General features: G+C 41.4%; 1 protein-coding gene across 4 annotated transcripts in view; it reads left to right on the top strand.

The window, feature by feature from the left end:
* LOC140485653 (limbin-like) overlaps nucleotides 1-25,993 on the top strand; it is a 188,549-nt gene that overhangs the window by 72,743 nt on the left and 89,813 nt on the right. For all 4 annotated transcript variants that reach the window (XM_072584027.1, XM_072584028.1, XM_072584025.1 and 1 more), the window contains 3 exons: nucleotides 688-927; nucleotides 2,130-2,305; nucleotides 21,397-21,556. In XM_072584027.1, coding sequence (XP_072440128.1) covers nucleotides 688-927; nucleotides 2,130-2,305; nucleotides 21,397-21,556 — 576 coding nt within the window. The remainder of the gene's footprint in view (nucleotides 1-687; nucleotides 928-2,129; nucleotides 2,306-21,396; nucleotides 21,557-25,993) is intronic.

Raw genomic sequence — 25,993 nt, 5'->3', positions numbered from 1 at the left:
TTTCGTTTGATGGAATTTCTGAGTCTTGAGCCAAGATAAAGGCCTGCCAGTGGTCTCACCAATGCCTCAGATATGAGAGGTGAAAAAAAACACTGATGACACTTATACCCAGCTTGGTCACGTGATCTTAAGACAGGGCAGATTTGGCATTGCTTGGGTTTTGGAGATAGGGATGCTTAAAGAGAGAGGGTGAAATATCTGGGGACAGAAGTGCTCCCCTGATACTCAAAGGGCACTCATTGATTTATTCCTGCCTTTTCATCCATTGTGCTGAAAGACTGCCTTCCCACACACTCACATCTTCCATTGCTCACTATATAATGGCAGTGGAGATAGGTCAGATACTAACTAGATTACTTCATTCACCACCCTTCCCCTCCCCCCTCACCCGCCCATTATGGGCACCATGTTGGGAGTGAGCAGGAAGAAGAAGGGGAAGTCAACTTGCATATTTAATGATCCTCTCCCCTCCAAAAACACATCCAGTAGGTGGCCTTAAAATTCAGCCCTTTGTCTCTGTTCAAGACTTGTTGCCTATCAGGTTTTCTTTGAATTTTTTGATAACAGTCAAATAAAGTTGCAGTAAAGGATAAGCCAGATCAATAGAGGTTAAAAAGGAAGATGGAGAAGTATTAAGAAGATGGTGTTATGGTGCATTTCATGCTTTGTTTTTTGATGTTTGTTCAGCTGGCCTCACAGTGCCGAAAACAGCTGGAACAATTGCACACATGGGAGCAGAAACGACTGAGAGACTCACTTCTGATGACACATGAAGAAGCTTCTGGAAAGGCCCGAAGAAAGTTAGTTGTGTGCCTCAGGCAGGCATTCCAAACCATCATTTTTGACCAACTGAAGGAGGTCATCAAACAAGAGGAATTAGATGAGGCTTCAGCCAGCCAAGTACTGCAAGCAAACTGGCACCTTCAGGTAGAAAAATGGCGCAAGGTTATCAAGGGTGGGTGGGAATGCAAACTCTGATCAGCCATGATCTTATTCAATAGTAGGGTAGGCACAATGTCCTATTCCTATTTCTAAGTTTTATGTCTGGTACCATCAAAGTGATATACTGAGAAAAAAAATGAGTAAAAAGATGGCAGTTTGCTGTTAAGATGATAATGTCTCAAAGTGAGCTATTTAAAAAGAATGCTTAATCTCAATTGTTTTTATTGTCAGGTAAAGTGGACATAGGGACTCTTTTTTTTTTAACACTGTCCAACATTGATTTCACTAGAACATCAGGAAGATAATGATAGCAATGTTTTAAACGAAGATCTTATTTAATTATTAGATTTATCCAACAGAGGCACTGCTGAGTATAAGGTATCAATGAGCTAGTACACCCAAACCTACGCCCATCAATATCCTTCGCTTGCCATCATCGATCCTAAGGTTTACCCATCCATTCATGGGTATCTGTCTGGGTACAGATCAAATCAGCAAACTCACCTTTGAATAAGTTTTGGCCATAACAGCTTTGGATATGCTGTAAATTAGTTATTCTAATCCTGGTGTTTCTGTTTTTGTTGTGATTGGGCCTTGCCTCCAGAGCCAGTGTGCCTTGGAAGTGTTACTGTGGTGATAGAGGAAGTGATGGATGTTACTGAAGGATTTCATGAATGCAGATACACAAATTCTATCTGTGGAGCCATAACTTCATGTTGATACCAGATTTGATGTTGTAGTGGTTGCTCACTCGGTTTCTCAGTGTGACTCACTGAGTTAAGTTAAACTGGTTAGTTTGATAAAATGGATATTGGTTTGTATGCAGGCTAATCCACCTGCCCTGCTTTCCCTCTGTGACCGCACACACATTTAACGTGTCCTTTAGAACATTTTGCAGGGCAGTTATGAGAATAACTCATGAGAATGCACTTGTTCACTGACCTATTGAATGTGTTCAGGCCACTATGAAAGAGAAAAAATGTTAAAACTAATTATCCTATAGCTTTTATTTAATAACCATAAATAGATTATTTACCCCGAGTGCCTTGGATGCAAGTGTCATAATTCTAGACTGTTTCAGTTCTTGAGAAACATGGTTAATTCATTTAAAATAAGCACAAAGGTCTGTGCATTTTCAATGATTGCACATAAACACACTTTAATCTGAATCTTGTGTTCCTTTCTAGTTTCAATTGGAAACACTGATGGATCAGCAACTTGCTTTCCAGAGGAAAGTTCTTGATGAGGGTCTTGCTCATAGAAAAGGACTGGTCAACAGGATACAGCGTGGGATGAACCATAGACGCAATCTCCTGAACACAACTTCCCTGCATATTACAGCCTTTACCGGTCTACTGAAAAAGTAAGACATGATTCTCATTGAAACAAAATGTATTGCTTCAAAAATCCAGCTGAGAACCATTCACATTTTGCGTCAATACTTCAGAAATGACAGATTTATCTGTGTAGATGTACTTAATCATTTTGTGACACAGTGCAAAAGTAATGATGGCATGTACAGAATGTTGGGCATAACAAGGGAAAAGAGCTCAGGATTTCAATTAAAAGAATCATTGAAAAATGGACAGGTACTGACTATCATTGATAAATAGAGCTGCAGATATCTAAATCCCTGAGGAAATTATAATTATAACACTTTGTTCATCATCTTATTATTCAATGACAATTACATTTGTGGAGGGCATATGCAGGTAATGTTATTGCATCCACTTACTCTCAGAAACATTACAAAAAAGAACTCACATTTAATGTTTACAACCTCAAATGTCCCAGTGTGTTTTTAAGTTTGTCTTGTAGTGTAGTATGGTGTAGGAGCTGTGTGTATAAATTGGCAGCCAGTCAGGCTGTACAAATTGCAATATGATAATGACCATGTACAGATTCTCATTCTAGGTCACGTGTGTAGAATTAAGGGTTATAGGGATAAGGAAGGAACTCAAGTTGAGGATTGTCAGATCACCTATGATGATATTTTCTGGTGGACCAGACTCAATGGCTGACTTATACTTTAGTATCTAATGATCAAACGTGGGAGAAGTTCTGAGCTTTAAAAATGGCTGTCCACACTCCCTGTTTTCAGCAGGCTGGGTTTAGAATTGAGCCAGGCAACTCAGAAAGAGTAAAGGAAGTTATTAGTTCCTGAGCTGGGCTGCACAGAAAGGTTGCATGGGAGTTGCAGCACTCTGTTCAATACTTAAAGACAAAGATTGAAACACACTCTGCCTTATCCTCTCGCCAACACATAGCATCTCAAAAGTCCCTCATTTTCTCTGTGCTGACCTGTGCATCCATACCCATCCCCCATGGTTCCTCAAATCCTCAAATCCCCACATTATCCAATGCCCATCATCCCATGGCCCTTCATTTCCCAATAATCCCCATGGCCCTTAGAAATCCCTATGTTAACTCTCACTCCATTCACACCATCCATATCTTGTTTCTCACTGTGACAACTCATCCAGTATCTGCTATGGGCAATTATCAGGAGTTGCGCTGATAGAGAATAATATTGTGCCTGTTGCTGATGTCATTATTGAGAAAAAGATCTCCTTTCATACAAAGTAAACTTGAATACTTGAACTCAATACTTGAAGATTTTTCAACTAATCTTTTACTGTTTGTGATGGTTGAGAAATTTGTAGCTCAGGTTAAGATTCAGGTTGTAAGGTAACATCAGTGAGCCTTTGGTGAAGCGCTGGTGTTATGTCCTCCTTTCTATTTGTGTGTCTTGGTCTCTTAAGGTGAGTGATATCATTTCCGATTCTTTTTCTCAGACGGTGTTAAATGGGGTCCAAACTGATGTGTTTATTGATGGAGTTCCAGTTAGAAAGCCAGGCCTTTAAGAATTCTCGTGCGTGCCTTTATTTCGCCTGTTCTGGGATGGATGCGTTGTCCCAGTCAAAAGTGGTGTCCTGCTTCGTCTGTGTGTAAGGATACGAGTGATAGTGGGTCATGACTTTTGGTGGCTAGTTGGTGTTCATGTATCCTTGTGGTTTGCTTTCTGCCTGTCTGCCTGATGTAGTGTTTGTTACAGTCCTTGCATGATATTTCGTAAATAACATTCATTTTGCTGGTTGTTTGTGTAGGGTCCTTTAGGTTCATCAGCCACTGCTTAAGTTTGTTGGTAGGTTTGTAGGCTACCATGATGCCAAGGAATGATATCACCCACCTTAAGTGACTAAGACACACAAATAGAAAGCGGGACATAACACCAGTGCTTCACCGGAAGCTCACTGATGACGTTACCTAATATGTTGACGAAACGTCTGAAAATAAACTTTCTAGCTCTGCGAGCAAACTTACAACCTGAATCCTTTACTGTAAAATATTGAAGCTGTCCATTCAAAGACTCACTTGATTGGCTCCCTGTTGTAAAAATAATAGTTTGGGAAATCAATTATGCAGCAAAACTCCACTAACAGTTTATGTCAATACTCAGTCAGACATCAGCTCAGTACCTGATCAAAACATTGTGTGAGTTGTGACTGTAATGGTTTGTAATTAGGAAAGTGACCCATTTGATTCTACAAATGAGTTAACATCAATGTCTTATAGTGTAATTAGCAACATTCTCATAACCTTTCAGAACATTTGCTTTCTAAGTTGAAAAGAACTTGACTCATATTTGAAATATTAAACTTATTAGTAAATCTGTGCTTTTTATTGTTCAAAACCTACGGGTGGAACTTTTGAATGTCAAATCTTTCACTATCACTTTGCTTTTGAAAGGAAAATGGTATTAACAAAGTTATTATGTAAAGATATTTCCACCATGTTACACATCCCACTATGGGTCTAGTGCCAGGGAAGAATTTGCAGTGACTGAATTCAGCTGATTAGCTAAAGTCATCCCTCTGCATTACACAGAGACAATCGATTACATAACTGGTTATAAGTAGCTTGAGGCGGATCACTCTGTAACAAGGGTTGGGTTCAGTTAGAGGGCAAGGCTCCATGAACTACCACAACTGGCACAGGGATTGAATCCAGGCTCTGATTCCGCTGTGACACTCTAGTCAACAGAGCTGACCAATTTCCACACGAAAGCACCGATTTTACCCAGCTGCGAAAAAAAAAATTTGCTTCAAATAGATTTCTACATTTTAATATAGACATCTATAGAAGTGCTACAACCAGTTTTTGTTTCTGTCAGAAGAGCTCCAAAAATCAAAAGAAACAAATTTTCAAATGGCCATGATGCAGCATGTGAAGAAATTGCAAAAATACTTTCTCATGCTGCTGTGCGCGGATCAGTTAGAATATTCATGAAAGCTGCGTCCACAGTTTTAAGAACAATTTTATGGAATATTAAGACCCACATTAAAATGTCTCCTGCTGTTGGATTGCTTTGTGTGGGTCACCCACACTTCATCTCTCAACGGGTATGGAAGTGGGCACATTCAAACTGGGTATGTTTTCCGTTTTATTTTGGATTTTACGTTTTGATATAACCTCAACACTAGCTTGGATGGGTGGAAGATTTAGCCCAGTGACCTTTAAGTTGTATCGTGTAGAAAGAAAAGTGTGTGAGCATCTCGTGGAGATTTGAAACACCATTTATTTTAATCTGGTTACTTTGGCGGAGGCATTAATCAGTCAGAGCATCTCAGAATAATGTGTGAAGTGTTGCATACTAATTTTGGAGTAAACACCTGGCCAGATTTGGAGAGATGTTGAGGCCTCCAAATAAAAACCAACACACTCTGGATACACAAAGACACAAGGACAATTTTGGTCTTAAATTTAGTCAAATTATTGTGAAATATGTCACTTTTAAAATATTTTTAATCTGGAGAAAAATCATTAATAAACTTGCTAAGAATGAATTTTTAGTATGCTTTACACTTCCATCACTATTGAAGAATAGTTCACTGATTTATTGTCTGGTGATTTTTATTTTAGTGTGTAGCCGCAAGTCCAAAATGAAAATGATACTTGATAAATCACTGTGATCAAATCACAATTCATCAGTCTGTTCAGAATACGATAGTGCCAAATTCAGATTTCTTTCACATAACATTAAAAATATAGCTGGTCCTCGATCTCAATTCCATATTCCCACTTTCTCTCCATACCCTTTTAAATCTGAAAATTACTTCTTTAGAGTCATACAGTACAGAAACAGACCCTTCAGTTCAACTCGTCCATGCCGACCAGACATCCCAATTTGACCTAGTCCCATTTGCCAGCATTTGACCCATAATCCATCTAAACGTTTCCTATTCTAATACCCATCCAGATGCCTTTTAACTGTTGTAATTGTACCAGCCTCCGTCATTTCCCCTGGCAGCTCATATCATACATGTGCCATCCTCTGTGTAAATAAGTTACCCCTCAGGTCCTTTTTAAATACATCCCCTCTCACCTTAACCTTAATCCTATGCCCTCTAGTTTTGGTCTCCCTTTCCCTGGGGAAAACACCTTGCCTATTCACCCTATCCATGTCCCTCATGATTTTATAATCCTCTACAAGGTCACCCCTCAGCCTCTGATGCTCCAGCCCCAAGCCTGTTCAGCCTCTTCCTCTAACTCAAACCCTCCTGACCTGATAGCATCCTTGTAAATCTTTTCTGCACCCTCTCAAGTTTAACAGCGTCCTGGCCAGAATTGAATGCAGTATTCTAAAAGTAGCCTCACTAATGTCCTGTAGAGCTACAACATGATGTCCCCTCTCCTATACTCAAATGTTCCGACCAATGAAGGCAAGCATGCCTTCTTTACCATCCTGTCTACCTGTGATGCCACTTTCCAGAAACTTTAAACCTGTACCACTAGGTCTGTTTCTTGAATATACTCCATGACTTGGCCTCCACAGCCTTCTATAGTAGAGAATTCAACAGGTCCACTGTCTTTTGAGTGGGGAAGGTTTTCCTCATCTTAATCCTAAATAGTTCTAGACTCCTAATCAGGGGACAACATATCTCTACATCTAGTTTGTCCAGCCCTGTCATAACTTAAATGTTTCAATCAGAAGCCCCCTCATCCCTCTGCCCTCCAGTAAATACACGCCCATGATAGAAAGGATTTGCATCTTTCCCAACCATCTTGCATACAGCAATGGAATTACATTTTCCATCATGGTAATGTTATTAGACTAATGGCTGATGCTCTGGGGATATGGGCTCAATTCCCAATGGTCGAGGTTAATTTTAATTAATTCACAAAAATCTAGAAAGAAAAGATTTAGGAAAGAAAGTCTACCGTGCTTGCGTGATCTCGCATTACAGCAGTGAGATTGGTTCATACCTACCCATGGCAACCCATTGGGTTCAAGGGCAGTTAGCAATGGGAAACAAATGTTAACCTTGCCAGTGATACTGGTGGATGAGCAATATTAGCTAATGTGGGGCAGAATCGGACCAAGATGTCCAGCAAGGCCCATCTTTACATCAGGAGTATCTTGTGCCATCCTTTCTGCTTATCACGAATGGTGTAGTGAATTTCTTGCCAGGCAGGGCTTAGTTCCCAACAAAGGGGAATTATTACTTGTTAAATGCCTTGTTGATGATCCATCTCATTCACGTGTAACAAACTTGCTAAGCAAACTAGAAAACTTGACATGGAAACTAGTGAGTATCTGGTAGATTCAACTCACAGCTTGCTCCACATGACCCCCATGTTTGATGAAATTGCTGTTCAGAGTACAGTCAGCAGAGACCAGCCAGACACATCCATGGACATTGGCATCTGCCAATTTATCAGGGCCATATTGGTCCCTCTCTGATCCACTTGCAGGCTGCTTACAAGGTACATACTGGATTAGTGGTGCTGGAAGAGCACAGCAGTTCAGGCAGCATCCAACAAGCAGCGAAATCGACGTTTTGGATAAAAGCCCTTCATCAGGAATAAAGGCAGTGAGCCTGAAGCGTGGAGAGATAAGCTAGAGGAGGGTGGGGGTGGGGAGAAAGTAGCATAGAGTACAATGGGTGAGTGGGGGAGGAGATGAAGGTGATAGGTCAAGGAGGAGAGGGTGGAGTGGATAGGTGGAAAAGAAGATAGGCAGGTCGGACAAGTCCGGACAAGTCAAGGAGACAGTGCTGAGCTGGAAGTTTGAAACTAGGATGAGGTGGGGGAAGGGGAATTGAGGAAGCTGTTGAAGTCCACATTGATGCCCTGGGGTTGAAATGTTCCAAGGTGGAAGATGAGGCGTTCTTCCTCCAGGCGTCTGGTGGTGAGGGAGCGGCGGTGAAGGAGGCCCAGGACCTCCATGTACTCGGCAGAGTAGGAGGGGGAGTTGAAATGTTGGGCCACAGGGCAGTTTGATTGATTGGTGCGGGTGTCTCGGAGATGTTCCCTAAAGCGTTCTGCTAGGAGGCGCCCAGTCTCCCCAATGTAGAGGAGACCGCATCGGGAGCAACGGATACAATAAATGATATTAGTGGATTTGCAAGTAAAACTTTGATGGATGTGGAAGGCACCTTTAGGGCCTTGGATAGAGGTGAGGGAGGAGGTGTGGGCACAGGTTTTACAGTTGCTGCGGTGGCAGGGGAAAGTGCCAGAATGGGAGGGTGGGTCGTAGGGGGGTGTGGACCTGACCAGGTAGTCACGGAGGGAACATTGAAAGGCTGCTGCTAGGACACTTTGCACACAGTGACTGGCAGCCAGCTCACAGATTGGACCAGAGCACACCTCAGAGCTCCTTGATTACTCTCTTAACGCTAGCTCACTTAGCACCTACCTGAATGCTTGCAGCTTCTATACCTTGCATTACCAATTGGCATGTTGGCACTTCAGCCAGAGCCAAAGACTGTCGTTACTGGCATTTTGATGTGCAGTTTAGCAGGTTGCTTGTCAGTAGGGTATTCTCTGGGATGGAGTGAGGGGGACCAGGGGAGTGGCATATTGGTGAATGGCACACTGAGGTGTCAGTGTAACTTCTGATGTATGTGCCAGCTAGATGCGTGGCAAACACATTGCACATGCATTTTAAAAAATGGCCACGTTGGAGGTGGTTGGGAACGAGTCCTCAGTCCAGTCAAGGTGAGGCAGTCCAATCAAGGTCCAATCAGTCACAGGCAGAGAGTCCAGGGGTTTTGGCCTAGCAAATTACCTACTTGGGATGCTCACAGACAGGGTGTCTGTCCAGGGCATGCTCAGTAATCAGTCCTATAGGGCCAGCACAAGGAGCTAAGGGAAATTGAGCATTGTTGTTTGTGGAGCTGCAAAAGCAGTGGTCTAGGATCTGGTCAGTCATGCTGGAACTGCCTGTTGACATTGGTCAGAGGTCTGAGCTGAACAGGAACTTGGTGGTCTGTTTCTCTATCTTCCAGGCGATTTCAGGGATGGGCTTATAGGGGAAACCAGGGTGGGGTAGAGGAATCCAGGGGAATGGGGGATGGAACACAGACATTTGCAGAGGTGGGATAGACTTTGAGCTTCCCCCAGTCACTGTCCTATCAGGAAGGATGCACGTGGAGCAGCATCATGCAACATTGGAGTCTATGGGAGGAGGAAGGTTAGTGACTGTGACCACTATCATGGCCTCCCCATGGGGGCATCCCCAGAGTGGACTGCTAGAGTTCAGCAAACTGGGAGGATAGCTTCAGTTCAATGTGTTAAGACTCCGCACGTGAGAGATGGTGGAAATGGGCTGTTGATGTAGAAAAAGCTGCACAGTAGAGTGGACATGTTGGGGTATTTGGTGACCAGGTGGGGCCAGAGGTGATGGTGTCCACTGTGAATTGCATTCCCTGCCATCACCTTCCATCCTCTAGATGTGAAGTGCTACTAGAAAAAGGGTTTCTAACCACTGGACTGAAGTCACTTTCCACACAAACGTCTTAGTACTGCCATTTCTCCTTGGATCAGTTATGGTTGGTTCAGTTCTCTTTTTCTAGAGCTTATGGTGTGAATTCAAACTTCTTTAAGCAGCTCCCATTGTGACATTGAAATCGTCTTATGCCCTTGCCACTCTCAAACCCTTGATGAGTTTTTAGAGAAAGAGGAAGGGTAGAAACTTATTTCCCCTGGGCATTTTTCTTCTGATTGTGTTCCAAACCAATACATTTTGCACCCACTATCTGGGTGAGATGTTTGCTCTCTAAAAATGTTGCAATCTTGGTGACTCCTTGTGTTCTTGGAAGATGCAACAGTTGAGCTAATGTAACCGATATCTGTTGCTTTGAAAATTGTTCTATCTGAAAGATATGTGTCCAGCTAATGACATTCTGTAAATTAATATTTTAGATAGGACATCTTAATAATACTATAATTGGTTTTTGCTCAATATATAATTATATATGTAAGCCACTGTTTTCAAAATGTACTTCATCATTGCACTTAGTTATACAAAGAATTCTTCGTTTTCAAACATGCATTCGGTTTAAAATAGTAGAATTGTTTATGATGTGAGAAATTTAAACTCATCATAACCGATAGTACTAACTTCCCAAATGCTATTTAATTTTGTTGTTCATATCTTACATGATGCACTGTTGAAAGGTTTGAGTCAATTTGGAACAGTACCTAAATAAGCAAATATGTTTGTACTGGAGTGGTAGTATCAGACCAACTTTACATCAATAGTAATGTCTAGCTTAAATTTAGAGTTAGGACCCCAAGTTACCAAAAACAAGTGAGGTGAGACCACTATTGAGGTGGGTTCTCATTACTTGCATTTTCCATTGCTCGGTGTAACTAATTTGGGTTAGCAAATCGATTGTAAAAGATGTCTGGTGGGTCTCTTTGTCCTCTCTGGATACCTTTGTTTAATTTATCCTCAAATGAATTTAAACATTGAGATAATTAGAAAGAAAGGCTTTCTTTTTCCTGATGTGCATTCTTCCTGCCCTGCCTAAAGGTTTTCAATTAATAGCTTAGTTAATGGCACCACACATTCATTCTAATGTGTATGGAATACTCTCCCATTAGGAAATTGACAGAATTGGTTTCAATGTTGGTTTTGTACAGCACCATTTTTTTTTCAATGAAGAGTAATGTAGAACAATGTGCCAGACTCTAATTTCACTCCATCCTGTGGGTTTCCAACCCAATCAAGGGTAAAATACAAAATAATTAATATTGCAAGAATTCACAGGTCAGTCTGCTTGAAAGATATTGACCTGACAAGATCAATACTTCCTGAACAGTTGACTCAAGGTACTAGTGGGCAATGGTTTCTCACAAAGTCTCGGCGACAGACGCACATTAGTTATTGCTTTTCTTTAACCGAGCATGAAGGGACAATCAATATTCACAGAACTCAATATAGTCAGATTTGGTGTCAGTTCTTTGCAATTTATTTCCCCTCCTACTTCCTCAATAGAATTTGTATACCACAACTTGAAATGTTATTCATGCACTATTTATTTAAATAAATTTCTTTGATTTGGAAGAATAACCTTACACCATCTTTTTATAAACAGAATGCAGATTTTTAGGTAGCACGGTACTTGGATTAAAAATAATAGCTTGCCAAGCCTTTTAGTTTTCACTTTTTTTAACAGTACACTCAAGTGCTTGTTTAGAAAACATGCAGTGATATTTAAATGAACATTGTTTCTGAAATAAAATTATTTTGAGCTTAAATTTGATTCAGTTGATGTTGAGGAAGCAGAGAGATTGAAGGAAAATTTGGAAGAGATTAAAAATGAAAATATATATCTGGGTTTTACGTAAATGAATAAATACTAAAGTCTGAAAAGTTAAAAGGCCAATTTTGAAAAAGTTTTAATATCAGTCGTGGGTCATTGGTGCAATACATTGGAGTTGTCATATGCTTCTTCGGAAGCTGCATGTTCATTGTGTAATGAGTAAAGCTTGTGGTTGTGAAATTCCACACCAGAGGTCAATAGAATTCATTTATTTTAAGCAAGTTAAAATGTTTTCTGTCCGCCTAAACAAAAATGTGTTTTTAGAATATTTCAGTGAAAGATAGTGCTTATCTCAAAGTACCTCATTTACCCAATGTTATTTGCATGATGCTATTTCTTGCCTCACCCCCCAAAGAGTCAGCAGGAAATACATTCAATGATACTCCCTCCTCTGCAGCCATTTAAAATTTGACTGGGCATTAATTGGCTATGGGTGAGATTTCAGCTCCCATCCAAGTGGAAATCCATCTTTGGGGAGAGCTGATGACTAATGGGTGGCAAGCAGCTCTGTAATCCTAGCAGTGCCAAATGCACACAGTGACCATTGCTGGGACTGAGTCTCCAAAGAAGGGGAGCTAATAGAAGTTGAACTGAAAGTTGGGCTGGGGTATTGGTAAGGCCTGGCTGATAGGCCCCACAGGGAAATCAAGAGGGAGCCAGGTTGAAGCATTGAAGGTAGGGTTATGGCCTTGAAGGGGGTGGGGGAGTTGGTGGATGGTAGTGGGAGTGGGGTTGTCTTCAAGGGGCACAGAGGGTACCCAAAAGTGCCCCTTCCCTGATACAAACCCATGCAATGAAAGCTGTTCAGCTATTTGTTTGTGGTCAGATTACCCCTGTATAAATAAGTGAGCAAGGGGCCAAGATAATGCACTTATGTGGTCAATGATAAGTTACCTCAGTAAAATAAACTTTATACTCAGTTTACACAAATAAATAAAATAATGTCTAAATAATGATTGCATTTAAATAGAGGTTCCTGTTAACAGGGTGCCAATTAACCAATGTACATCTTATATGCCCTTCCAAAATGAACAGGAGTCTTTCATTAAAGATGTTGAGTTGAACAAATCAGGGAGTGATCGGGGCATAAATTGTGAACTGCAGGCAAGAATCCCAAAGCAATCTAACATGACTATTCATTTAATCTTTGTTTTCTGTTATACACATCAGCTGCTACTGGGCTTCAGTCTAACAGAGCATGAAAGAAAGATTAATAAGCCCAGAAATCAATGTGCTTTGATGTGGGCAGTATGTACAGGACATCTTTTCATCTTGTCTCTCCCCTACCACAGTATTTCTGAACCCTGTCGAACTCTGATTATATGTTTTTCTGTTTGTCACTAGCTCCAGTTCAACAGTTTTGTATTCTTGGTTTTTGTTGTTTTATTTATTCACTCTCACATTGTGGACAACTGTGCCGAGGCCAGTATTTATTGCCTATCTTTAATTGCCCAGAGGGCAGTTAAGAATCAACCACATTATTGTGGGTCTGGGGTCACACGCAGGCCAGACCAAGTAAGGATGACATGTGATTTTTGAGAGGATTTGTAGCACAGGTTGAGGTTCAAGTTGTAGGTTTGCTCGTTGAGCTGGTAGGTTTTGAGCCTCTGTTGCAGTGCTAGTGTTCTGTCCTGCTTTCTATTGATGTGTCTTGGTCTGCTTTGGTGGGTGATATCATTTCTGGGTTCTCTCTCTGAGGGTGGTAAATGGGGTCCAGATCGACGTTGTTGTGGTTCTGTTCGCCGAGCTGGGAATTTGTCTTGCAAACGTTTCGTCCCCTGTCTAGGTGACATCCTCAGTGCTTGGGATCCTCCTGTGAAGCGCTTCTGTGCTGTTTCCTCCGGTGTTTATAGTGGCCTGTCTCTGCCGCTTCCGGTTGTCAGTTCGAGCTGTCCACTGTAGTGGCCGGTATATTGGGTCCAGGTCAATGTGTTTGTTGATAGACTCTGTGGATGAGTGCCATGCCTCTAGGAATTCCCTGGCTGTTCTCTGTTTGGCTTGCCCTATAATGGTAGTGTTGTCCCAGTCGAATTCATGTTGCTTGTCGTCTGTGTGTGTGGGGCTACTAAGGATAGCTGGTCGTGTCGTTTCGTGGCTAGTTGGTGTTCGTGTATACGGATCGTTAACTGTCTTCCTGTTTGTCCGATGTAGTGTTTTCTGCAGTCCTTGCATGAGATCGACGTGTTTATTGATGGAGTTCTATTTTGAATGCCAGGCCTCTAGGAATTCCTGTCCATGTATCTGTTTAACCCGTCCCAGGTGGGATGTGTTGTCCCAGTCGAAGTGCTGTCCTTCTTTGTCTTTGTGCAAGGATAGTAGTGATAACTGGTCATGTCATTTGGTGGTTAGTTGGTGCTCATGTATCCTGGTGGCTAGTTTCCTGCCTGTCTGTTGTCATGTTTGTTGGCGTAGTCTGGTAGTCATCTCAGAGATGTCTTTGATGTACGGTAGTGTGGCTAGAGTCTCTGGCGTGTTACGTCTACTTGTTTGGGTTTGTTGTTTAGGAATCGGCTAACTTTGTTTATAGGGTACCCGTTCTTCTTGAATACGCTGTTTAAGTATTTTGCTTCTGCTGCTCGTAGTTCCTGGATGCTGCCGTGTGTTGTGGCCCTTTTAAATAATGTCCTGATGCAGCTCCGTTTGTGGGTGTTAGGATGATTGCTCCTGTAGTTGAGTATCTGGTCTCTGTGGTGTTGCTTTCCTATAGACACTGATCTGCTTTTCATTCCACTGTGACATCGAGGAAGGGGAGTCTGTTGTTGTTCTCCTCCTCCTTTGTGAAATTTATGCCAGTAAGGATGTTGTTAATGATATTGTAGGTTTCCTCTAATTTGTTCTGCTTTATGATGACAAAGGTGTTATCCGCATTGCAGATCCAAAGCTTGGGTTGGATCATGGGGAGGGCTGTTCATTCTAGTCTCTGCATCACCCGCTTCTGCTAAGAACCCTGATATTGGTGATTCCATGGGTGTCCTGTTGATTTGTTAGGTATTGTCATTGAAGGTGAAGTGGGTAGTGAGGCATAGCTTGAGGGTATTGTTTTTAGGTTCTTTTCCTGAGGTTTCACACACGAGATGCAATTCGCACACGCCAACGTCTGCAAACAGTTAAAGTTTATTAAAGCCTGTACAAGCTAGGTGACCCCCCTTTGACATGCTTCGCAGACATGTGAAGTCAAGTCAAAAGAGGCCCCGAATAAAGGAAACACATCCCCTTTATACAGGTCAGTTGGTAGGGCTTTTGCCCGAAACGTCGATTTCGCTGCTCATTGGATGCTGCCTGAACTGCTGTGCTCTTCCAGCACCACTAATCCAGTATTTGCTTTCCAGCATCTGCAGTCATTGTTTTTACCTCAATGCTTGCAAGTAGTTGAGAGTGTGTTGCTGGAAAAGCACAGCAGGTCAGGCAGCATCCGAGGGGCAGGTTAATTGACATTTCTGGCCAGAACCCTTAACCAGGAACTGTGGCCACTCTTCTCCGCACCCCCCACCCCCACCACCCATAATCACATGTTACTCCAAGTACAATGGTGAGGATGAGGTCATCCTCGGAGATGACGTAAATGTAAATGCCCTAATCCTGGGGAATCGTTATGCAAACAATTTCCTGACTCAGCAATTCCCCAAGACAATGTAGGTGTGATATGCCCTAGCTTTGGGGGATGGCTATGAAAGTATTTCTGAATGGAAGGGATGGAATGAGAATTTACTTTGATAATAGCAGGACAGTAGTAGTAAATGGCTGGCTAAATGAAGTGTGAATCACCCTGACCCAAAGACAGTACAGTTTAACCCTTTAAGCTTATTTTAATGTTCAGAGACATTGTACAATTTAATCTTTAAACATAATATTGTCCTTGCTGATGGAGTTGGTGCTGTTAGGTGTTTGTGACCTTTGTTCATCTAGCAGTGAGGCCAGTGTTTCTTTGGCTAGGGTAATGTTGATACATGTGAATAGGGCTGTTACGTTGAAGGAGACCATGACTTTGTCCTCTTCTACCTTGGTATCTTTGATATTCAGGAATTCTTGGGTGGAGTGGATGGACTGGCATGAGTCTTCTACTTGGTAATTCAGTTTATGCTGGAGTTCCTTTGCTGGTCTGTGTGTTAGTGTGCCAAGAAGTGAGTCTGTGGATCTGGGGGTGGGGAAGGGGGTCTTCTGGTTTTGTATACCTTAAGTAATACATAGAAATTGGGTGTGTTGGATCCATCAGATTTCATTGTTTGGAGAACTGTCTTGTTAATTTCACCTGATTTGTGGAGCTTCTTCACTGTGGCTGTGATGCGATTTTCTAACTGTGGAGTCGGGCCCATCACCACCTGTTGGTATCTATGAGTAGTGAGTTTGTCTTTTCAATGTACGGTGTTCTGTTTAGGATGACAGTCATGCGTCCTTTGTCTACTATTAGGATTACAATGTCTCTGTCTTTTTTATGTCCTTCTAGGGCTTTCCTTTCCTGTGTGTTGAGGGTGTTCCCTTCTTTCTTCCTGCTTAGTGTTGATGCAACTGTCTGTCTGAAGGCCTGCTGGGTTTCCTCCAAAGGTCCGTTGTCTTTCAGGGTTGATTCCAGTGCTGCTAGGAAGTCCTTTTTGTCCATGTCTCTGTGGTTACAGTTCATCTCTCTTAATGGGACAGACTTCTCCGTATTTGTTAGTGGCCGGTCCGAGAGGTTCTTAATCCAAGCTTCTGAATTGTCTGTGTTGTTCTTTTGCACGAGCTTGTCCAGTTTTTCTTGCAAGGATAATTTTTTTCTCTGTCTTGGTCTGCTGTTGTTTGATGCTACTGGCTTGTTCTAATGTGCTTGTCCATTGCTGGTCAGTTGTGTTGGTTTACAAAGCTTTTTGGGGTGAAATTTCCTGTTTATATTTGTGGAGTCAGTTGTGGGCATCATTAATCATTTCTCACAACATTCTGCGGCTGTTCTGTTCTGCTGTTCTCCTGCCTGTGGGGTGTTGAGAAGTGATTTGTACTTGACACATCTTGGTATTACCTGTTTCCTGAGGCATTCATATAGGAAATAGAGTTGTTCGCAGGTGGTAGTCAGTCAGATGGCATTGATTTCCTATCTTCAAGCTAGTTTGAGAGTATTGTGCCCATAGGTGTTTGAAATTTTTGAGGAGAAACACTGACTACACTACTAGATGAACCATAAACAGTAGACAGCACCAACTTCATCAGCAAGGACAGCATCCTCAAGCTAGTAGACCTGTGCCTTGCTACCCTCTTCACCTTCAATGACAAGACCTGCAAAAGAATCAATGGGACACCCATGGGATCATCAATATCAGGGTTCTTAGCAGAAGCAGGTGATGTAGCCCTCCCCATGATCCAACCCAAGCTTTGGATCTGCAATGTGGATAACACCTTTGTCATCATAAAGCAGAACAAATTAGAGGAAACCTACAATATCATTAACAACATCCTTACTGGCATAAATTTCACAAAGGAGGAGGAGAACAACAACAGACTCCCCTTCCTAGATATCACAGTGGAACGAACAGTCAATGGAGATCCGTAGACTAGCATCTACAGGAAAGCAACACATAGAGACCAGATACACAACTACAAGAGCAATCAACCCAACGCCCACAAATGGAGCTGCATCAGGACATTATTTAAATGGGCCATAACACACTGCAGCATCCAGGAACTACAAGCAGCAGAAGCAAAATTCCAAACAGCATGTTCAAGAGGAGCGGCTACCCTATAAACAAAGTTTGCCGATTCCTAAACAGCTAACCCAAACAAGTAGACACAACACTCCAGAGACTCTAGCTACACTACTGTACATCAAAGACATCTCTGAGATTACTACCAGACTACTCTGACCCCTTGGCATCATTTGTAGGCAATAAACCTACCAACATACTGAAACAGCTACTGATGAACCTAAAGGACCCTGTACCAACAACCAGCAAAGTAAATGTCATATTCAAAATACCCTGCAAGGGCTGCAACGGACAGACAGGCAGGAAACTAGCCACCAGGATACATGAACACCAACTAACCACCAAAAGACATGTACAGCTATCACTAGTACCCTTACACACAGACAAAGAAGGACACCACTTCAACTGGAACAACACAGCTATCCTAGGACAGGTTAACAGAGACATGGACAGGAATTCCTAGAGGCCTGGCATTCAAACCGGAACTCTATCAATAACCACATCGATTTGGACCCCATTTACCACCTCCTGAGAAAAAGAACCCAGAAATGATATCACCCACCAAAACAGACCAAGATACATCAACAGAAAGCAGGACAGAACACCAGCGCTTCACCAGAGGCTATCTAATGATGTTGCCTAGCATGGTGACGAAATGTCTGAAAACAAACCCTCGACCTGAAGGATGACCTATTTCCTTCCCGAAAGAACATTCGTCAACCAGATAGGTTTTTCCAACAATCAGCAATGGTTTCATAGTCATCATTAGATTCTTAATGCCAGATAGTGCGATGTAAATTTAATAAACAATCTGCCATGGCAGGCTTCGAACCCAGGTCCCCAGAATATTGCCTGATTTTCTGGATTATTAGTCTAATAATAATACCACTAGGCCATTGCCTCCCGATCTAATGAGTTGATTTTTAGCTGAAGAAGCACATGGTTGACAAGTGGGCATGAGAAAAGTGTGAATAAATACTGAGTACAATTCAGAATAAAGTTCATTGTTCATCGTAGCTTGAATCCTATAGTGTTGAGTTGTTTACTTGAAATGCATCTGTGTTTCCAAATGCCAAATAGTCCCGAAAGACCATAGGTATGAAAATCATTTTACTTTAATCCATTTTTGCTTCATGTTTGCATCATTCTCAATCTGTAACAATAAATAGGAGACTTGTACAGATGTGTGAAGTAGCAATCTAGATTGATGGGACCTATATTAGATTTCTTTTTCTCTTGCTGTCTTCTCGATCCCACTCCCCAATGTATAACTAGCTATCAACTTTTTGTTCTCTTTTCCCATAACCCCCTGAGTGACCATCTAGGCTGCACCAACTTAGTGCATCTTCATCTTGTAACATAGGCATTTTGGTACTTACCTTTCGAACACTTAGCAAAGAAATTGCTTTCTTACAAGTATATTGCCATGTTCTAGGCTGAAATGTGGTTCATTTGTCGATCCAAAATCAAATCATACTGTTAAAATATTTAATTATTTACTGTCTGGATTTGAAACTTGGTTGTCTGCAATCTGTTTTCACTCAAATAGTTCACTTATGAATGCATGCTTGCTAAGTTTCAGGGCCTGTTGAATATGCATTTCTTTTTGATTAGCAGAGCACAAATTAATTTCTTGCTTTCTTCACTTAAGGCATATGGCCAAAGATCAAAAGAATCCATCAATATACATACTTCATGACTGTTAAGTATACAATGTTCAGTAATGCTGGTGTTGTTCCACTTTGTACTATTTGACCTTCTTTTAATTCCTATTTTAGGTTTGCATCAAAGGGAATACTCTCAGTCATTCGTCTAGCTACCCATTAAATAAGACCAAAGTATATAGAGATAAGAATAATGCTGACTTCTCAGTCTATTAATGTACCCCATCCTCTAATGCTGAGCCACACAGACCTGCGAATTCCAGATGGGTTTTTAATCATTGGAACACTCCAATTGCATCAGAAATGGAAAGACAAAGTCAGCCAAATAACTAGCGGCTGCTCGCTGTCTAGCCATCTACGCTAGACTTGATCTGCCAAACCAGCCCAACAATCAATCATGCAAACTGTTGGCACTCCTCATTCTATATTTTGTTTAATTATTGGAGGGGTATGGGTGTCAGTGGCAAGGCCTGCGTTTTTTTTGCCTACCCCTAATTACTGGATGGCTTGCTAGACCATTTTGGAGGACAATTAAAAAGTCATTTACATTGCTGTTGATCTGGAGTCACACACAGACCAGACGAGGTAAGGACAGTGATTTCCTTCCCTGAAGGACACTAGAGAAACAAATGGCTTTTTACAACAGCTGATAGCTCTACAGTCATCATTTCTTAGATTTTATTAATTGGATTGAAATTCCATCAGCTTCCATGATTTGACGAGAGCATTAGCTCGGGATTACTAATCCAGTGACATCATCACTGGGCGACCACCTCCTTGATATCTGCAAATAAAATCCAGGAAAGAAAGCGAGAAAAACTGCCCTATGGAAAAAATATTGACATTGGTTTTCTGTTTAGTTGTACACAGAATGATCAGTATATTATCGAATGGTGCAATTTGGAACGAGTTTTGATCAACGAGCCATTAATCTTTTGTCATCAAAAGTATTCATATTATAACTTCTAACATTATGATCCCTTTTGATCATTGCTACTTTAGGAGTCATCAAAAGCAGTCAAATGCCATTCTAGTTTCTTAAATTTGCCATCATAAGATATTAGAAGTAATCATTAGACTTTAGTGTGAGTTGGGTGAGCTGGACTGGGGCTAGAACCATAGTCAACCTCCAACAAGTGCAGCACCTATTGGGCAAAGGTTGTGTAGCCCATCTGTTGGCTAAAGCAGTACAGGAAGCTCCTAGGGATGTCACATATCGTGCCATCCTGTCCTTAACTCAGAGTTCAGGCAGGTTTTTCTTTGCTGTCCTAGTTCTTTATCATCTCCTCCTCTCCCATCCCATTGATACATTTCTTCCTCTGCATCCACTGTTGTCTCAATCACCTCCATAGCTGTTGCTAACTATGTTGTCTCCACCTTCAGCCTGACAATAACCGCCCTCCAGCCTCAGGTCTCAATAGCTTCACCTGACCTCCATGCTCAGGCCTACTGCGCCTGACCTGATCCATCTATCTGGGCTTGCCACCAAACTTTGGACAAACCCCACTTTCATGCTTGGGGTTTTTTTTTCCTTCCATTATTGAAAAAAAACCCAAGCATGAAGAGTAGAGGAGGGGTGACAGAAGTTCAACATGCTGGCATCAGAGAATGATGGCAGTGACTATATTCTCCCACTTTCCATTTGCATTGTCACAGGAGATCAACTATTATACAAAGTAACCATCACCCTCTTCTGATATATTCTATAAGATTAGATTTCCCAGTGCATTTTTAAAATTTATTTTAGGGGGCTGTAAGAGAAATAGGTTGCCCTCATCAAATTGAAACTCATTTTGACAATGAAATTAAATGATAATTAAAATCGGACTATAACACTAATCTTTTCTATCATTTGTACTCTGAGTTAACATTAAACATCTCACTTCAGGTATAGATTGTCCATCCTCCTCTGTATTGTATGACCCAATTTTCATCCAGAAATATTCCTCAACAAAATCTAATAATTCAACATTTAATGGGCCAATTTGACGTTTCTGTTTTCCGTACTGTGACTCATACAGAAATTGAATAAATTCTTGCTTAGGGATGCTTACAGGTTTATTTAAGCTTATGAAAAACTGTTTTGGAATAGTTCAAACTCATTTCATTTAAACTGGCTTTAATTTCATCAACTCTCCTGTGTTAAAATCCAAATCTCAGAGCAGAAAATATACATCTATCCTCAACAGATTGACAGTTATTTGGATATGATTTTAAAAATTGAAAATCCTGCTCTACTTCAAACTTCAATGTAAACTAATGAGGTAGTGTGTTGGATAATTCTGCATATAGTTTGCTCTGAATATAAACCTGTTAGGAGAAGTAAAATAGCATAGAATCACAACAAGAAAATCAAATTTAAGTATGTGCATACTGAGGCCTGTTTTAAATCCATTTTAAGTATTTTTAATGTATTTGTAAACCTTGCAAATTAACAGTGGGTTTATATGGTACAATTTTAAATGTCTTTGAATTATTTCATTGGAGATGTATTTTATTTTATTACAGCACTACTTATCTAACAGAAGATCAGCTGGAATCTGTATTGGACGTTGTGCACCAGGAAGTACTTGTTGTGAAGCAGAAGCTGGATGAGGTCATGGATCAAGAGAAGAAACTAATTCATTGCAAATTGATCAGTGAGAGACGAGAGCACATTTTCAAAAAAGTAAATGAACTGCAATTTTGTCCTTTCCAATTCCTATGCATACTTATGTCTGACAGAACATAGCTGAGCTGAAATAAAAAATGAAATTTGGAGAACAAAAATGAACGTGAGAGAAAGTACTGTGTGGAACCTTAAAGAATGAAGTGATCATCCTTACAAGCTGCATACTAATAGTCTTGAGAGAAACATATAAATCAAATTTTACTTCAGCCTTCTAAATTGTTTTGAACTATGTTACAGAACAGAGATAAGTGCATCAGTTCTTTGGCAACTGCCTGTTGTTAATTTCACCTTTTTGCCAATAATTTCCAAGCACCCAGTTCTCTTCATCTTCTACTATATTCTTGAACTGTGGAGAAACCACGTCAGGCTATTCTACTGGGGACCTGCTAAATTAATAGTTGGAGATCTAGGAAAGTCTTCTCCACCACCTCCCATTGAAGTTCTCCCCTGTAGTTAACAAAAAAAAAAGAGCAGTCCAGAGGCTCAGTGGTTAGCACTGTTGCCTCACAGTGCCAGGGGCCTTTGTTCAGTTCCAGCGTCAGGCAACTGTCTGTGTGGGATTTGCACATTCTCCCCATGTCTGTGTGGATTTGCTCTGGTTTCCTTCCATGATCCAAAAAACGATGTGCAGGTTAGATGAATTGGCTGTGCTAAATTACCCATTGTGTTCAGGGCTGTGTAAATTAGATGCATTAGTTAGGGGTATTAGGGTAGGAGAATGGGTCTGGGTGAGTTACTCTTCAGAGGGTCAGTGTGGATGTGTTAGGCCTGTTTCCACACTGTAGGGATTCTATCATTCTATGAGAAATGTGAACAAGCAATATCTTTATTTTAGAATATTGGCTGAATTTGCTGCAAAAGTAGATCAAGATACCGAAAAGCAGGGTTTATGTTTCTTTATATATATTGTAAATACTCCAGCAGTGATAAAATGTGAATATTTGGGTAGGGGTTGGAGCTGACAAAGTTGGAGCAATGAGAGTAGTTATGGCAGATGCTAAATTGTACTTCAAGCTGAAATAGAGCCATGTTTTACTCCCATTGCTATTAGATCTGCTGATGTGTTAAGAAACTCATCAGAGGGGGGATTTTGAAGCATTTGTCACAGTATTTCATGCCAGAACTCATGACCTGAATAGATATACTTTGCTAGGTTTTATGGAAAAGCAAAATAACAGATTGATCAAAGCCGTCAGGAAACCACTTGGGAATGTTGAGAGCTGAATTGTTTCTTTGCAGTTGCACTGTTTTTCTAACTAACTCCAGTTTGCATTTATACTAGTGAATCACTTCGGTGAGTTGTCCGTAAAAGTAATAGAATGTCTTGGTACATTAGATAATCACAGACATTTTCCCCAGTGGCCATTTGGTAACTACCTTGCAACATGTTGAAGGTTAGAGTTTTACTGAGGCACAACCACCTAGAGAAGGAAAGTCAATGTCCAGCTGATGGACTAAGATGGAGCCCACCCCACAACCATATGGTGCCTGTGGGTTGACCAAAGTGGTGAGACTCCTGTTCCTCAGTAGGTATTGGCCAGCAACTCCAATAGTTACAGCAGCACTAAAAGTTTAATAATGGCCACATTTGGAACTATGAGGAGGTCCCAATGGATTTTGGAGTGGGGTAAGTCAGAAGTATTGGATGGGGTGGGTTTGACCACTTTGAGGAAAGGGTTGGGAGATTGGGCTCTATAGGGAAGAAGGAGAGTTTGCCTTTTAAGTGTGACCAGCACCCACCTGAAGATGGTACATTCCATCTGACCTCCTCTTCCCCCTTTAAAACCTTTCATTCAAGGAATAGGACTGTACACTTCTGCCCAAGTGTCCGCACCATCCACACATTAGTACTTAGGTGAAAGTGAGGACTGCAGATGCTGGAGATCAGAGTCAAGACTATGGTGTTGGAAAAGCACAGCAGGTCAGGCAGCACCTGAGGAGCAGGAGAATCAACGGGGCTTATGCCTGAAATGTCGATTCTCCTGCTCCTTGGATGCTGCCTGACCTGCTGTGCCTTTCCAGCACCACACTCACAATACATTTGGTATGTGCAGCATTGCAGTCAGGATAATAGATTTTCTAACAAGCCTAATTACCTTTAATTATTGATTTAACTACATTTTACAGGCTCGTATCTTGGTATTTTGCTCACCTCCTGGACTATTACCTGAATGAATTGAAGAATGAGTGGGAAGGGTGTGGGTTAGGCAGCTTACATATATTTTACATGTTCTGCCACTCCAAATGTGCAACTTTGGGTCATGCAAAGTTTAAATCCATCAACCTCACATAAAACAATTGTAGTGCTAAAACAGTCTGTCCTGGAATCTCTCTGGTGAGGAAGAGAAAAATCAGACTGATTAAGAGATGTGAATCCTAACCACAAGATCTAGCAGGGAGTGATATTTTGATTTTTGGAAATTTTTTGTACATTCAATTGACCAATTAAACTGACGTGTACAATTATTCACTCCTTTCGGTTTCAATTATTTCCAACTTTGTTTTCGGAGAAGTTTTCCTCTCAGTTCCCACTCCACGTGCACCCACATGGATTTCCTGACAATTGGAAAACCTAGCCAAGCAGTCTAATAAGGTAAAGTGAATATGAGGCTCTCACATTTAAGCCCATCTTACTTCCACCATTGGAACGGGAAGTGTGTGTATGAGAAATGAAAACTTTTCTTTTAACATTTAATTTTCCCATCTTTCAGCATGAAAATTGCCCCCATTGTTTCAGTAAACAAGAACATTAGAGATTAATTTTAAATTGTCCTCTCAGAAAAAATGAACATTATTTTTAAAAAATCTAAAACAAGTTGTAGGTTAGTTTCATGTTAGGTAAAGATGGGTTTTAGCTCTGTGGAGAATTGGATACCATATATTGTTGTGACTCACGTGTGAATAATAGTGAACTGGGGTGAGATAGTAAAAGGTCATTTACATCTGTGGAATCAGAGCCCAACATACTCTGATTTTGAAATCGTTGTGGTACTGTTCGCCGAGTTGGGAATTTGTGTTGCAGACATTTCGTCCCCTCTCTAGGTGACATCCTCAGTGCTTGGGAGCCTCCTGTGAAGCTTTGTGAGCCTCTGTGATGTTTCCTCCGGCATTTATAGTGATTTGTATCTGCCGCTTCCGGTTGTCAGTTCCAACTGTCCGCTGCAGTGGCCGGTATATTGGGTCCAGGTCGATGTGTTTGTTGATAGACTCTGTGGATGAGTGCCATGCCTCTAGGAATTCCCTGGCTGTTCTCTGTTTGGCTTGCCCTATAATAGTAGTGTTGTCCCAGTCGAACTCATGTTGCTTATCATCTGAGTGTATAGCTACTAAGGATAGCTGGTCGTGTCGTTTCGTGGCTCGTTGGTGTTCGTGGATGCGGATCATGAGCTGTCTTCCTGTTTGTCCTATGTAGTGTTTTGTGCAGTCCTTGCATGGGATTTTGTACACTACATTGGTTTTGCTCATGCTGGGTATCGGGTCCTTCATTCTGGTGAGTTGTTGTCTGAGAGTGGCTGTTGGTTTGTGTGCTGTTATGAGTCCTAGTGGTTGCAGTAGTCTGGCTGTCAGTTCAGAAATGTTTTTGATGTATGGAAGTGCGGCTAGTCCTTTGGGTTGCGGCATGTCCTCGTTCCGTTGTTTTTCCCTTAGGCATCTGTTGATGAAATTGCGCGGATATCTGTTTTTGGCGAATACCTTGTAGAGGTGTTCTTCTTCCTCTTTTTGCAGTTCTGGTGTACTGCAGTGTGTTGTGACCCTTTTGAATAGTGTCTTGATGCAACTTCTTTTGTGTGTGTTGGGGTGGTTGCTTTCGTAGTTTAGGACTTGGTCTGTGTGTGTGGCTTTCCTGTATACCTTTGTGGTGAAGTTCACACACACAGACCAAGTCCTAAACTATGAAAGCAACCACCCCAACACACACAAAAGAAGTTGCATCAAGACACTATTCAAAAGGGTCACAACACACTGCAGTACACCAGAACTGCAAAAAGAGGAAGAAGAACACCTCTACAAGGTATTCGCCAAAAACGGATATCCGCGCAATTTCATCAACAGATGCCTAAAGGAAAAACAACGGAACGTGACATGCCGCAACCCAAAGGACTAGCCACACTACCATATATCAGGAGCATTTCCGAACTGACAGCCAGACTACTGCGATCACTAGGACTCATAACAGCACACAAACCAACAGCCACTCTCAGACAACAACTCACCAGGATGAAGGACCCGATACCCAGCATGAGCAAAACCAATGTAGTGTACAAAATCCCATGCAAGGACTGCACAAAACACTACATAGGACAAACAAGAAGACAGCTAATGATCCGCATCCACGAACACCAACTAGCCACGAAACAACACGACCAGCTATCCTTAGTAGCTACACACTCAGCTGACAAGCAACATGAGTTCGACTGGGACAACACTACTATT

The sequence above is a fragment of the Chiloscyllium punctatum genome, chromosome 14 (assembly GCF_047496795.1).
Source record: "Chiloscyllium punctatum isolate Juve2018m chromosome 14, sChiPun1.3, whole genome shotgun sequence".
Taxonomy (NCBI): domain Eukaryota; kingdom Metazoa; phylum Chordata; class Chondrichthyes; order Orectolobiformes; family Hemiscylliidae; genus Chiloscyllium; species Chiloscyllium punctatum.
This window is presented reverse-complemented; position numbering and strand designations above follow the sequence as displayed.